At 32.0% G+C, this 13,933-nt stretch overlaps 1 protein-coding gene across 1 annotated transcript; it reads left to right on the top strand.

Moving 5' to 3' along the window:
* The first annotated feature begins 24 nt into the window (after positions 1-24).
* Positions 25-1,842, top strand: LOC142525433 (1,4-dihydroxy-2-naphthoyl-CoA synthase, peroxisomal-like). Its single transcript, XM_075629726.1, has 6 exons — positions 25-388; positions 531-653; positions 750-1,037; positions 1,163-1,258; positions 1,347-1,469; positions 1,566-1,842. Exons 1-6 carry the CDS (start codon positions 134-136, stop codon positions 1,680-1,682), a joined length of 1,002 nt encoding a protein of 333 aa, XP_075485841.1. The 5' UTR covers positions 25-133; the 3' UTR covers positions 1,683-1,842.
* The last annotated feature ends 12,091 nt before the right edge of the window (positions 1,843-13,933 follow it).

Genomic DNA, 13,933 nt, shown 5'->3' with positions numbered 1-13,933 from the left:
CTATATAAACCTTCCAACACTCCAAACCGAACACAACACAAGCACAAATCCTCCAAAGTTTCAGTCCTCTGCTTTTCGAATTCCCGGACATTCAGAGTCATTTGGAGACCGAATTCTCGGAGAATATACAGCAATGGAAGGGATGACACAGAAGGATCACGACCTTGTTAACAGGAGAATGGCATCTGTTTCCGGGCATTTCACTCCAGCTGCTGAGAGCGGGGGCATTGCCATGTCGAGCTGCAGTGGAAGATTGAACGATTCCTATCATCGTGTGCACGGAGAAGTTTCGGGTTTTATCCCCGAATGGAAGCAGGTGCCCGATGAGTCCGGGAAGCCGTTCACTGATATCATCTACGAAAAGGCCGTCGGAGAAGGCATTGCCAAGGTACTTTTTCTTTAAATACGTACACCAGAAATCAAGATTTTCAGAGAATGTGGGTATTTTTGCCATCAATGTTTTTTGCTGATTCGTGAAGTTATTACCTGGTTGGATGTGTTTTTAACCCTGCATTTTTTGTGGGCGCCAGATAACAATTAACAGGCCAGAGAGGAGAAACGCATTCAGGCCACACACGGTGAAGGAGCTCATGCGGGCATTCAATGATGCCAGGGACGATAACACTATCGGGGTCATTATTTTCACCGGAAAGGTATAAAAAAATATATCAAAACCAATGCAATTTATTGTGTAACAGATTAGTTAATAATTTGGTCAACCTTATTTTGAAACTCCTAAAACTTTACAGGGCACGCAAGCCTTTTGCAGTGGAGGTGATCAATCATTCAGAGGCAAAAATGGATACTCCGACTACGACAATTTCGGTCGCCTGAACGTCCTAGATTTACAGGTGCAAATTCGTCGTCTCCCGAAGCCCGTGATTGCGATGGTTGCTGGCTACGCTGTCGGGGGTGGACATGTGCTCCATATGGTTTGCGACATGACAATCGCAGCAGATAATGCTGTTTTTGGCCAGACAGGACCAAAAGTGGGAAGCTTTGATGCTGGCTACGGAGCTTCTGTTATGGATCGTTTGGTAAGTGTTGAAACTCGAAGATTTCTGATATTGCAATCTGACAGAAGTGTTTTCTGACTGAGAGACAATGCAATAACAAGTAGTGGGATCCTTCATTTCCTGACTAATGGTGTGAATCTGAATAGGTTGGACCAAAAAAAGCTCGTGAAATGTGGTTCATGGCAAGATTTTACAATGCCGCGGAAGCGGATAAAATGGGACTCATCAATAAAGTTGTCCCAGTAAGTGCAGCTCCACGTTGTAATAAAACTCTCCTTTGATCACTTCTTACACATTATCCACTTACAAGAAACTACATTTATTTTACAGCTGGAAAATTTGGAAGAGGAGACAATCAAATGGTGCAGAGAGATCATGAGGAACAGCCCAATGGCGATTCGTGTCCTCAAATCGGCTCTCAATGCAGTCGACGACGGTCACTCTGGACTTCAGGTACGTAGTAAACTTCTTTCTTGAAGAGGCATCGAACAAGTTTCTTGAAAATATGATTTATTATATAGTAACAAAATATAATTTGTTGTGTTACAGCAAATTGCTGGAGATGGGACTCTTCTGTTTTATGGAACTGAGGAAGGTGCAGAGGGGAAGAACTCATACTTGCAACACAGGAAGCCCGACTTCTCCAAATTCCCCCGTCTTCCTTGATTTTCAGATTATATTGGGAAACTATAAATTTGTACCTTGAAGACAAAACAAAGATGTTCGCTCTTTCTTTTAAGCAATAAATTTAATTATCTATGTTCTGTTGTTCGAGTTACGTGAAATTTCCGATTTACCCAAATTAATTGTTTTATATTACTATTTTTTTGTCATACATCGAAAAAGCAAAAAATAAAATAAAATAAATAAATAAACAATTTATCACTATTATCTTCAATGTAGGAAAATCAATTATTTTTAATGATTTTTGTGTATTTTAAAATTTTAGAGCTATTTAATTTTAAATTTTATCTACTTCGTAGAAGTCTATTGGCCCTTTTTTAAAAAAAGAAGTCTATTATCCCTTTTTTTTAAAAAGAAGTCTAATTGTATTCCAAGTAGATTTTTGTAGTTAAAAAAAAATCAAGTGATATTCAAATTTGATTTTTTAAAATTCTATAAATTTACAAGTATAAAAAATTCCAATAGATTCTACACGATTCTTATGAAATTCTTTTATGTACAAAAGATAAAGTAATAGGTACAAATATGAAAATAAAACTGTCTTCGCCTAAAGATTTGCGTAGACTTTTAAGTGAGTAATATCCCAGTACCCAAACCTCGCCTTTTATCGCAGAGGACAGCACAGTGAAATTGAAGGCTTTTTTTATTTGAACAAATTTTAGGTATGATAGGTTTATTATTTTTCAATAAAATATTATGTCTATGTTTGTTCCATATTTTATGTTTTCTAATTAATATATTATATACGTGATGGTGTTGAGCAAAGTGAAGGGTGATTTGTTTTCTAGTTTATCATAACAACCGATTACTCAAAACGACGGAGCTTTATATGAACAATGCAATCCGTTTTACCAAAAAATCTGTTAAATTTGAAGGGTGTAATTAATTTATTATTTTAGACGTGAAAGATAAAAATTTATCGGATTTGGATCATCTACTGTTGCTGAAAACACAACATATGGTGATGTGCACCTTTTACACGAGATGATCAGCTGATCATCTCGTATTTTGTCTCTTCCTTATTTGTAGGGTTATTATATAGGAATATATATATATAGGTATATAATAACCCTCAATATATTAACCCTACAAATGAGGAAGAGGCAAAATATATAAATATAATAAAATAGATTGAGAAGATGAATCAGATGAAAATTTAATCTCAAAATTTTACTAGATTTATTAAGGATTTTACCCATATCAATTCATGATTGCATCCTACAGCAAGTTGTCATCGGCTGAGTATAAAAGGGAGGGGATAGAAAAAAAAGAATCAAAACAAAACCATCTTAAATAATAATAAAATTTAAACTTAATAAATCAACTTTTCCTACCCATCTCTTCTAGGCCTTCTTGTAAGGTACATGTCCCTTGTTATTATGTTTTCCTTGGTTGATCATATTTTATCTATGATGTATGAGCATATAATTAATTTATAATTTCAATGGGTGTATTTTAAAATCCAACTCCTGCTAGTTTTTTTTCAAATGTCTAAATTTTAAAATTATATATATAATAATAATTAAATTTTAATGTTGTACACTGTTAAAATTAGTTAACTAATAATACTGTGAAAATGTTGTTCGGAATTCTTGAAGTTAAGATGTTTCCTATAAAGTTATCATTGCACTATCGTAAAATAAATATAAATCTTGATTGAGCATCCAGAAAAATAATATGAATGAAATTATTGGCTACTATTGAATGCTATAAATTTATGTTCCAACCTTACAATGTTTTGGTAAGGAGATGACTTGGATACGAGGGGTTTAGGAGAATGAACTTAAAATTTGTTAAATATAAATTTCAGTACCTTGTACATCATATTAAATGGATAGACAATAAATTTTAAGTAACATATTTTGGACTCATTTTTTTTTCATGGACGTCCACACCTCTACTAAGTTCTTTTGTATAAATTAACATTTTTTTTCATGGACGTCTCACCGTTTTAGCGACGGTTTGGACCGTCGCTAACCCCTTTTTTTTGTAGTATACATTTTGATTGGGTTTAATTAATTATAGTTATTAGAGTTCTTGAGTTTAACTTTTCCAGAACTTAAATTAGTAAGAATTTTATGATGCATTATTACAATTTAATAATCTGGTTAAGATGTTTCATACTTTTAGAGGACCCTAAAAACAAATGAAATGATCAAATAAAGCTTCTACATAATCTATGATGGGAGAAAGCGAGATAATATAGAACTTCGAAATTTATAGTAGAAAAAAAAATAATAAATAAAAATGAAAAAATACACATGATTTCCTGATTAAACAAATAATTGATAAATGTTATGTTATTTCCCAGCTTGATCTCAGGTATATTTCATCTTGTCTTCGTTCGTGAAAATAAAAGGTATGTTATTATCGGATAACATACAACTTGTATTTGTAAAGTTTGATATTTGTTGAATATGAATTACATGACATTAAATTGTTACGTGGATTATTTGTGACATTAAATAACATCGATGAACTAAAACAAAAATATTTTACACACACGTATTTTCTATATATGTAGCATCGATGCATGACATGACATTGCATTGCATATAGTGCCTTGATTCCAGTGTTTACTTCTTTCGATATGGTGTTTGGATTCGAGGAGATTGTCGGGTTAGTACGTTTACTTCTTTCGATACTGATTTCCCGTGCATGTGTATATATCTTTATCATGCATGGCATCCATGTATCATTCGTTACAGTTCATGTTGTTTTTAATTTGTTATTTTCATACTGGGTTATTGCTTACCCCTCGGGGGTGATTATCTTCTGTGTGTGGTTGATAATCAGGGCAACATGGCATCCATCGTACTTCTGAGTGAGGAGCCATATGAGGAAAGCACTTATACTATCATGTTCATAGATGGAGCATTAGCACTAGTAGATGAGATCTTTTACGATTGCCCTGGGTTGATGTTGGTGATGGGGACAGATCCCAGTTTATCATACTTCTCAGTAAGGGTCACTTGGTCTGTATACGTGCAGATTCAGACGCTGTGAGGGAGGAGCTGAAATAAAGATGCATAAATAAATATATATAATTACGCTCGGTATATTTTGTTATGTAATATTTATTCTTGCACTAATATGTAAAATGGTATGATGTTTAACTGATCCGGGATGATATGCGTTTTGGTTAAAGACAAATATTAACAATATAAATATTTATATGAATTTAATAAACATGTTAACTGTGGTGTCTCAACAATAATTATATGTATTATACTTTTACATTATATAATACTGAATATCTTTTGAAAAGAATTTTTTGGGCCCGCGTTGACATTAAATTTTAAAATCTCATTCTACAAACTTAAAACGGTAATTAAATAAAATAATTCATGATAATTACCGTTGAGAGTTGAGGGACCCACACTTATTGGTATCAAATCATCTCGTTTCGTCTGACATTTTTTCAAATTTATCTGACATTGTGTGAGGTCCTATCAGATGATCAACTGATCATCTTATATAAAAAGTGTACAATACCAGGTATTATGTTTTCAGCCAAACAGATAATCAAAATCCAAATTTATCATAGCAAAAGATCTAATTTATATATTGCTCACATTTCCCTAGTTTCAATAAATATTAGATAGTTTATCTAGCATCACTCAAACAATTTATATGTCGAAATACAATCAGTTGGTTTTAGAAATTCTATTGATTCTTGAAAATAGAGTCAATTCTCTTTGGTCTTCCTACTTGTAAATAGACAAATATATAGTTGTAAATTTTCTTAGGATTTTTACTGATTTACAATCATCTCCTTTCGCAAAAGAAGGCACACACGACAACCCTCTTACATGCTACGAAGCATACCTTTACCAGTAGCTTTACCTTGGTAATTAAGTGTAGTGTGAGCTTGATTTCCTTGTAAAGTGTGAAACTTTTTATGATATTTAATTTTCTCCAACTATTACGGTACTACATTTCTTACCTTTTTAATCAATGACTCGTAAAAGTTACATGCTTTCTAGCTTCTTATTACAATGTATATATTGTATCTTATGTGTGTTGAAGTAACAACATGAATAAGAGATTCACAAGCAAAGTATAATGTATGAACGACTGAAAAGAGCAACAAATTGTTAAAGCTCATGGTTGACGTTGTCATGCGATGATGTCGTGAGAAGAGTGGAGTATTTAACAAAAAAAACTATAGAGAAAAAAAGAAGATAATCCCTATTCCATATTGTAAGTAACCTTATGCGTCATAACTCTAGTTTTGGATGAGATTCTAAGACAAAGAAATTAACTGCTAGTGACGAAGTATGAGAAGATTTTGTTAAGGTGAGAGTTTTCTAGTCATATAAAATTCACATTTTATAATTACGATTAGAATTAGTTTTAACACTTGTTATTTTTGGTTTTTTCAAGCTCATCATAAACACGAACAGTGGCGGAGCCAGAAATATGGTTTTGCCATGCTAGAATTTTAAATTCTAAATCTTTTAATATTTTAAATTATTCTATCCGGACTAATATTATCTTATTCCAAAATTATACAAAATTTACATATAAATTTTTTTTAAAAAAAAAAAAAACTGAGTCACCCAAGCTAAAACCCGAGTATACATGTATGTGGCTCCACCACTGAACATGAACACTATGAAACACACACTTTTGAGGACTAGGAAGATTTGAGAATTGTGGTTGGGAATGGAACTGCAACATGAAAATACCCGATTGGATTAGAAGATGACACTGATACAAGATCATTTGAGATAAAAGAAAATATGAGTACTAATTTATTAGATGATTATATATTTCAGGGTACTGGTGGTGAATTCGTGCAAAGCGATAGGTAAGAATCTTTGTATCATCCTCTAGTTGACGAAAATTTTGTTTCACAATTACCTCCACAACCCATAATTTCATAGGTTCCATATGCAATTAGCAAAACGAGATAGGTTCAAATTTGAAGCAAAAACCATCACATTCAAGAATACTGACAAATAGTTTTTCCATAATTTTTCTACAATCTTGAGAAGGTGGCTTCAAAAATAGAATATACAGGAGATTTGTTGGAATGTTATCAACGAGGTTCCAAACTTGGATAATCGTACTAGATCAAGGTGCGTGATCTGCTTAATATGAGATTAAAGAAGATGAATTTCTTGAAAATGAAAACTAAAGAACGGTCAGAATAGAAAGAAAATAAATTGAAGTGATAAGTGACCTTTGGGGACATGATTAATAATGAGTTCTATTATGTTAAAATTACTATTTGTATTGCTTTGAGCTGTTTTGTGGTTATTGAATTGTTTACGAATTTTTTACTTTTGGATTATTTCTAATTTGAAATTTTTTAGTTTTTTTATTTAATTATATTTATTTTCTTTTAATTTTTTAGTTGTTCGTTTAACAAGAAATGATTTTTTTTATTTATAAATTCATAGTTTTTTTATCTTAATTCTTTGTTTGATATTAGATGGTTCGTTTAAATGGCAAATATCAACATGCATGAACTAGAAGAACAAATGAAAGAAGAGGAATAGAAAGAAGAAATAGATGAAATTATTCGGTATTTGTTGATTAAGATTCTTGGGTTCATCTATGTGATAAATATGCATATAGATAATATGAGTTGTGAACGTGTTCATCGTCCCTTAAATAAACGACAATTAACTTCATATAAATATGGTTATATTCATAAAATATTCAAACAGAATCCAGCAAACTTCTGAGAAATTTATAGAATGTACCAGGACGTATTCTTAAAATTGTGCACTATCTTCGAAGAAAAAATACCCTTACGAAGTACAAGATACGTTAGTATTGAAAAAAAATTGTCGTTTTTTGCTCATTGTTGGCCACAATACTCGATATTGTTTGATTCGCAAAACATTTTGTCGATTGCAATTCAATACTAGCCAAACTTCAACAAAATGTTGAAAGCGTTAGATATAATTGCAGTAGATATGATAGTCAAACTTGAATCTGATATGCCAGAAACAATGAGAGATTACAAGGTTTTATACTCATTTTAAAGTAAGTAATAAAATCCTTATATTATATTATTATTATTATCATGTTATTGTTGTTGTTGTTAATGCATTAGAGCTATTGATGACATTCATATTCCAGCCAGAGTTGTTGGACGTGATAAGATAAGTGGGTGGAAGGGATCTGCTCATGATTCAAATATTTTGGCTTATGCTTTATCAAAAAATAAGGGGCCTATAGTGCCAACAAGATATTTTTTTTCATCTTATATATTATATATTTATATTTATATTTAATCGTAATTTTCTAATATTATATTTATTATTCATTGGTTATTTAATTATAAAATATAGTTTGATAGGTAAATATATTTTAGTTGATGGTGTATATCCAAATCGTCGTAAATTATTGGTAATGTGTTTGTATTATTTTTTCCGAGAATGGAAATATTGGAAAATTGACGAATACAAATTAATTTGAAATATATATATATATATATAATACGATATAAATAATATATTAGATTATTTTTTAAAAATTTTAAATATGATACTGAGTAGGACCGAGTGCTTGTCGCTTTCCCAATAGTTATAACAAGTGACATGTATGATGTAATTTTAATCTTTTAAACTATACAAAATTCATGCATCATGTTTCAATATCATGTTTCAATTGTTCTACGAAGTAGAGACTTTCACCTAACATACAAAAACATACTTATATTGCAATGGATTTAAATCATTACATAATATTAAGTGAGCACATCCATAATTAAAACTAATTGTTGGAAAATAATATTTAAAATGTGTGTATCGAATATTTGAATGTTGAAAATAAGAGTTGTAAATATTGAAAATTAGTGTATGTTGATGTAGGTAATGATGTATTTTATTTTTGGATTATTTGTAAAGAAATTCTATAAATAGCCTCATCATTTGTGAAGAAATTCACAATTGAGTAGAGAAAAATATTATAAAGTGTGTTGTTTGGTAAATTTTGAGAGTTTGAGATTTTTACTTTTTATCATAAATTTTTACTTTTTCACAACACGTTATCAGTACGAAGCTCTAAAAGTCCTTCATATTTTTCCAAGCTCCAAAACAGAAGAAAAAGGTAACAAAAGTAATAATATTTATTTTACTGTTTATTTATTTATTGTGTATCTATTTAATATATAATATAATGTTATTCAGAAATAACAAAAATAAATTTTTCAAAAACTTGTTATAAATCCTGGGAGGATGTTAAGACGACATCCTACAATCCCGGTAAGGGATACGACAAGTATAAAAGCCTATAAGATTTTTAAACAAAATAACTTGTGACACTGCATTATAATAATGTGATATGATATACATAATTATTTAAACATGACTAATATTATATACATCATATTATTACCATAAAATTATACAAATGCATACATTTATTTTTTTGTACACCAACGGTCATAAACGGTAACAAAACGGCTAGTTTTTGCCCTATAAATATGATCTCACAAACACATACAATCACTCCAACTTTCACTTCTTCTCTAAAAATTATTCTTCATCAAATTTTTGAAGAAAAAAGAAGATGACTTTCTCAAGTTTATTTTTAATTATTTTGGTTATCATACTTACGAATCTTGTATTTATTGGAGAATATCCTCCTCGTGTGTTTTCTTTATTTTTACAAATGCTTGTACTTGTTGTTTATCCATTACTTTGTATTGCAATATTCATTAACTAATAAAATGCATTGTAATTTTTTAGTATCACCATGTCAAACTTGGCAAAGCTTGAATTCATTGCTCTTGATATCACGGGAAAAAATTATATGCCATGGACTCTCGATTTAGAAATGCATCTTGAGTCATTGGGTCTAAATGAGACCATAAAAGAAAATGGCATATCGACATCCCAAGAAAAGGCAAAAGCCATGATATTTTTGCGTCGACATCTCGACGAGGGATTGAAATGTGAATATCTAATTGAAAAAGATCCCATGGCTTTGTGGAAGGGATTAAAAGAAAGATTCGAACATATAAGGGAAGTTATACTTCCGACCGCCCGGGATGAATGGAATACGTTGAGATTCCAAGATTTTAAAAAAGTCAGTGATTATAACTCGGCGATGTATAGAATAATCTCGCAATTGAAATTTTGTGGGCATGAGATTACTGAAATGGAAATGCTTGAAAAAATATTTTCCACTTTTCACGCATCGAATATAACTCTACAACAACAATATAGAGTGCATGGATTTTCGAGATATTCTGAACTTATCGCCTGTCTCCTGGTGGCGGAAAAGAATAATGAGCTGCTAATGAGAAATCATCAGGCACGACCCACTGGTTCAACGGCATTTCCTGAAGTAAATGTTGTAAACAAAAATGAATTTAAATCTGGAAACCAAAATCAAAGTTATAGACAAGATTTTGGTCGAGGACGAAATCGAGGTCGTGGTTGTGGACGTGGACGTGGACGTGGAAGTGGTCGTGGTCGTGGACGCGGCCGTGGTTTTGAAAATAATCGAGATAGTTACTTTTATAACTCATCTCAAAAGAACGTCTCAAACCATCCACAGAAAAGACATCATGAAAATATGAGTGTTAATGAGAATCACTCAAAAAGATTTGAAAGTTCTTGTTTCAGATGTGGTACTCCAGGATATTGGTCCCGTATTTGTCGAGCCCTTGAGCACCTTTGTAAACTTTATAAAGAATCAATAAAGGGGAAAGAAAAGGAGACCAACTTCACTGAACAAAGTGAACCTTTGAGTGATTCAACTCATTTTGATGCTGGAGATTTTCTGATTGATTTCTCAGACAATGATCAATTTGCTGGTGAAATAAATATGTAAAATATTTTATGTACCCGTATGATAATGTTTTATCGTGTGCTATATTTTTTACATATGTATTATATTGTATTTTATTGTCAGTAATTACATTTCATTGCATATTTTTTTTTGAAGTTCAAATATGGAGAATGCTATGAACAAAGTTGAAGTTTGCATACCCGATAGTGGTACAACGCACACTATCCTCCGAGATAAAAGATATTTCTTGGAACTAAAACCAACAAAAACAATGGTGAATACAATATCAGGTCATGTAGACTTGATTAGAGGATGTGGTAAAGCACAATTTTTGTTACCTAATGGTACAAAATTTTTGATCAATGATGCTTTATATTCATCACAATCGAAAATAAATCTGTTGAGTTTAATAATATATATTCCAATGGGTATGATACTCAAACAATGAATGAAGGGAATGAGAAATATATGTGTCTTACCACATATAAATCAGGAAAGAAATATGTGATTGAAAAACTACCAATGCTCCCTACCGGATTGCATTATACACATATATGTCCCATTGAATCAAATATGGTAGTTGATAATTCTTCAATATTAACCAATTGGCATGATCGATTAGGACATCTTGGTTCAACAATGATGCGAAGAATTATAGAAAATACACATGGTCATCCGCTGAAAGATCAGAAGATCTTTTAGAATAATAAGTTTCAATGTAAAGCATGTTCTCTCGGAAAACTTATTATAAGACCATCACCAGCCAAAATCCAAACTGAATCACCAATGTTTCTTGAACGTATTCAGGGTGATATTTGTGGACCAATCCATCCACCATGTGGACCATTCAGATACTTTATGGTATTGATTGATGCCTCCAGCAGATGGTCACATGTATGTTTATTGTCAACTCGAAATGTTGCATTTACAAGATTACTTGCTCAAATAATAAAATTGAAGAATCAATTTCCCGATTATACAATCAAGAAAATTAGACTTGATAATGCTGGTGAATTTACTTCCCAAACTTTCAATGATTATTGTATGTCTATGGGAATCATTGTTGAGCATCATGTTGCTCATGTACATACACAAAATTGATTGGCTGAATCATTGATTAAACGTCTGCAAATGATTGCTAGACCAATGATTATGAAAACAAAGCTCCCTATTTCTATATGGGAACATGCAATTTTACATGCTGCTGCATTAATTCGTATCAGACCAAGTGCATATCATAAATACTCTCCATTGCAGCTTGCATTTGGTAAATAACCAGACATTTCTCATCTGAGAATTTTTGGATGTATGGTGTATGTGCCTATTGCACCACCGCAACGAAAGAAAATGAGACCTCAAAGAAAGGTTGGAATTTATATCGGTTATGATAGTCCATCAATCATTCGATATTTTGAACCTCAGACAGGCGACGTGTTCACAGCACGTTTTGCTGATTGTCATTTTAATGAGGAAATCTTCCCAATGTTAGGGGGAGAACAGAAACATACCGAAAAGGAAATTACATGGTATGTATCATCATTGTCACATCTGGATCCAAGAACAAAACAATGTGAAAAAGATGTACAGCAAATTGTGCACTTTGCAAAGAATAGCAAATCAAATACCAGATGCATTTGCAGTCACAAAAGGGGTAACTAAATCATATATACATGCTGCAAATGCCCCTGCTCGAATTGAAATTCCGAAGAAACAAATTGAAGATACTCATGATGTCATTAAACGCCTGAAACGTGGAAGGCCAGTCGGTTCCAAGGATAAAAATCCTCGAAAAATAAAATTCATTGAGAAACACGATGATCACAAAATAGAGAATGGTGTTCCTGAAAAAACACATGATGATCATAAAATAGATAATGATGTTCCTGAAGAAACACATGACGATGAAAATGTGCTGTCAGAACCACAAACTGATGAGAATTGTGAAATCTCTATCAATTATATTAACACTGGAAAAATATGGAACCAAAAAGATATAGAAGAAATTGATGATATATTTTCTTATAATGTGGCAATCGACATCATAAATGATAATGAAGATCATGACCCAAAATCATTTGGTGAATGTAAAAATCGGCAGAATTGGATAAAATGGAAAGATGTCATCCAAGTTGAATTGGATTCGCTAAATAAACGTAATGTTTTTGGTCCTATAGTCCTTACACCTGAAGGTGTAAAACCTGTTAGATACAAATGGGTTTTTATTCGAAAGCTAAATGAGAAAAATGAAATTGTAAGATATAAAGCTCGACTTGTTGCACAAGGTTTTTCTCAAAGACCTGGAATTGATTATGACGAAACGTATTCTCCCATGATGGATGCAATTACGTTTCAGTATTTGATTAGCTTGGCGGTATCTGAAAATTTAGAAATGCGTCTTATGGATGTTGTTACAGCTTACTTATATGGATCACTTGATAGTAATATATATATGAAAATCCCTGAAGGATTTAAGATGCCTGAAGCACAAAGTTCAAAACCCAGAGAATGTTATTCTGTGAAATTAAAAAGATCATTATATGGGTTAAAACAATCCGGTCGAATGTGGTATAATCAACTAAGTGATCACTTGATGAAAAAGAGATATGTAAATAATTCAATATGCCCTTGTGTTTTAATTAAGAAAACAGCATCCGGATGCGTAATTATTGCTGTATATGTTGATGATTTAAACATCATTGGAACGAATAAGGAAATTCAAGAAGTTGTGTCATACTTGAAGGAAGAATTTGAAATGAAGGGATCTTGGAAAAACCAAGTATTGTCTGGGTTTACAAATTGAACAAAAAGAATGTGGAATGTTTGTTCACCAGACAAATTATACAGAAAAGATTTTTAAACGTTTTAATATGGATAAATAAAATCCTTTAAGTACTCCAATGGTTGTTAGATCATTAAATATAGAAAAGGATCCATTCCGTCCATGTGAAGATGATGAAGATATTCTTGATCCAGAAGTACCATATCTAAGTGCTATCGGTGCCCTTATGTATCTTACAAATTGTACAAGGCCTGATATATTTTTTGCCGTAAATTTGTTGGCAAGATTTAGCACATATCCAACAAAGAGACACTGGAACGGAATTAAACATATATTCCGTTATCTACGAGGAACGACAGACTTGGGACTTTTGTATTCAAAAGATGCTAATCCAAGTATAATTGGTTATGCCGATGCTGGATACTTATCTGATCCACACAAGGCACGTTCCCAAACTGGATATGTATTTACTCGTGGAGGTACTGCAATTTCTTGGCGTTCACAAAAACAAATGCTCGTAACAACTTCATCAAATCATGCCGAGATTATTGCACTACATGAAGCAAGTCGTGAATGTGTGTGGTTAAAATCAATGACCCAACATATCCAAATATCATGCGGATTATCATTCGACGAGAAGCCTATGATACTATATGAAGATAATGCTGCATGTGTTGCTCAAATGAAAGAAGGATAC

The sequence above is a fragment of the Primulina tabacum genome, chromosome 14 (assembly GCF_025594145.1).
Source record: "Primulina tabacum isolate GXHZ01 chromosome 14, ASM2559414v2, whole genome shotgun sequence".
Lineage (NCBI taxonomy): Eukaryota > Viridiplantae > Streptophyta > Magnoliopsida > Lamiales > Gesneriaceae > Primulina > Primulina tabacum.
The sequence above is the reverse complement of the archived record's forward strand: the minus strand, read 5'-3'. Positions and strand labels throughout refer to the sequence as shown.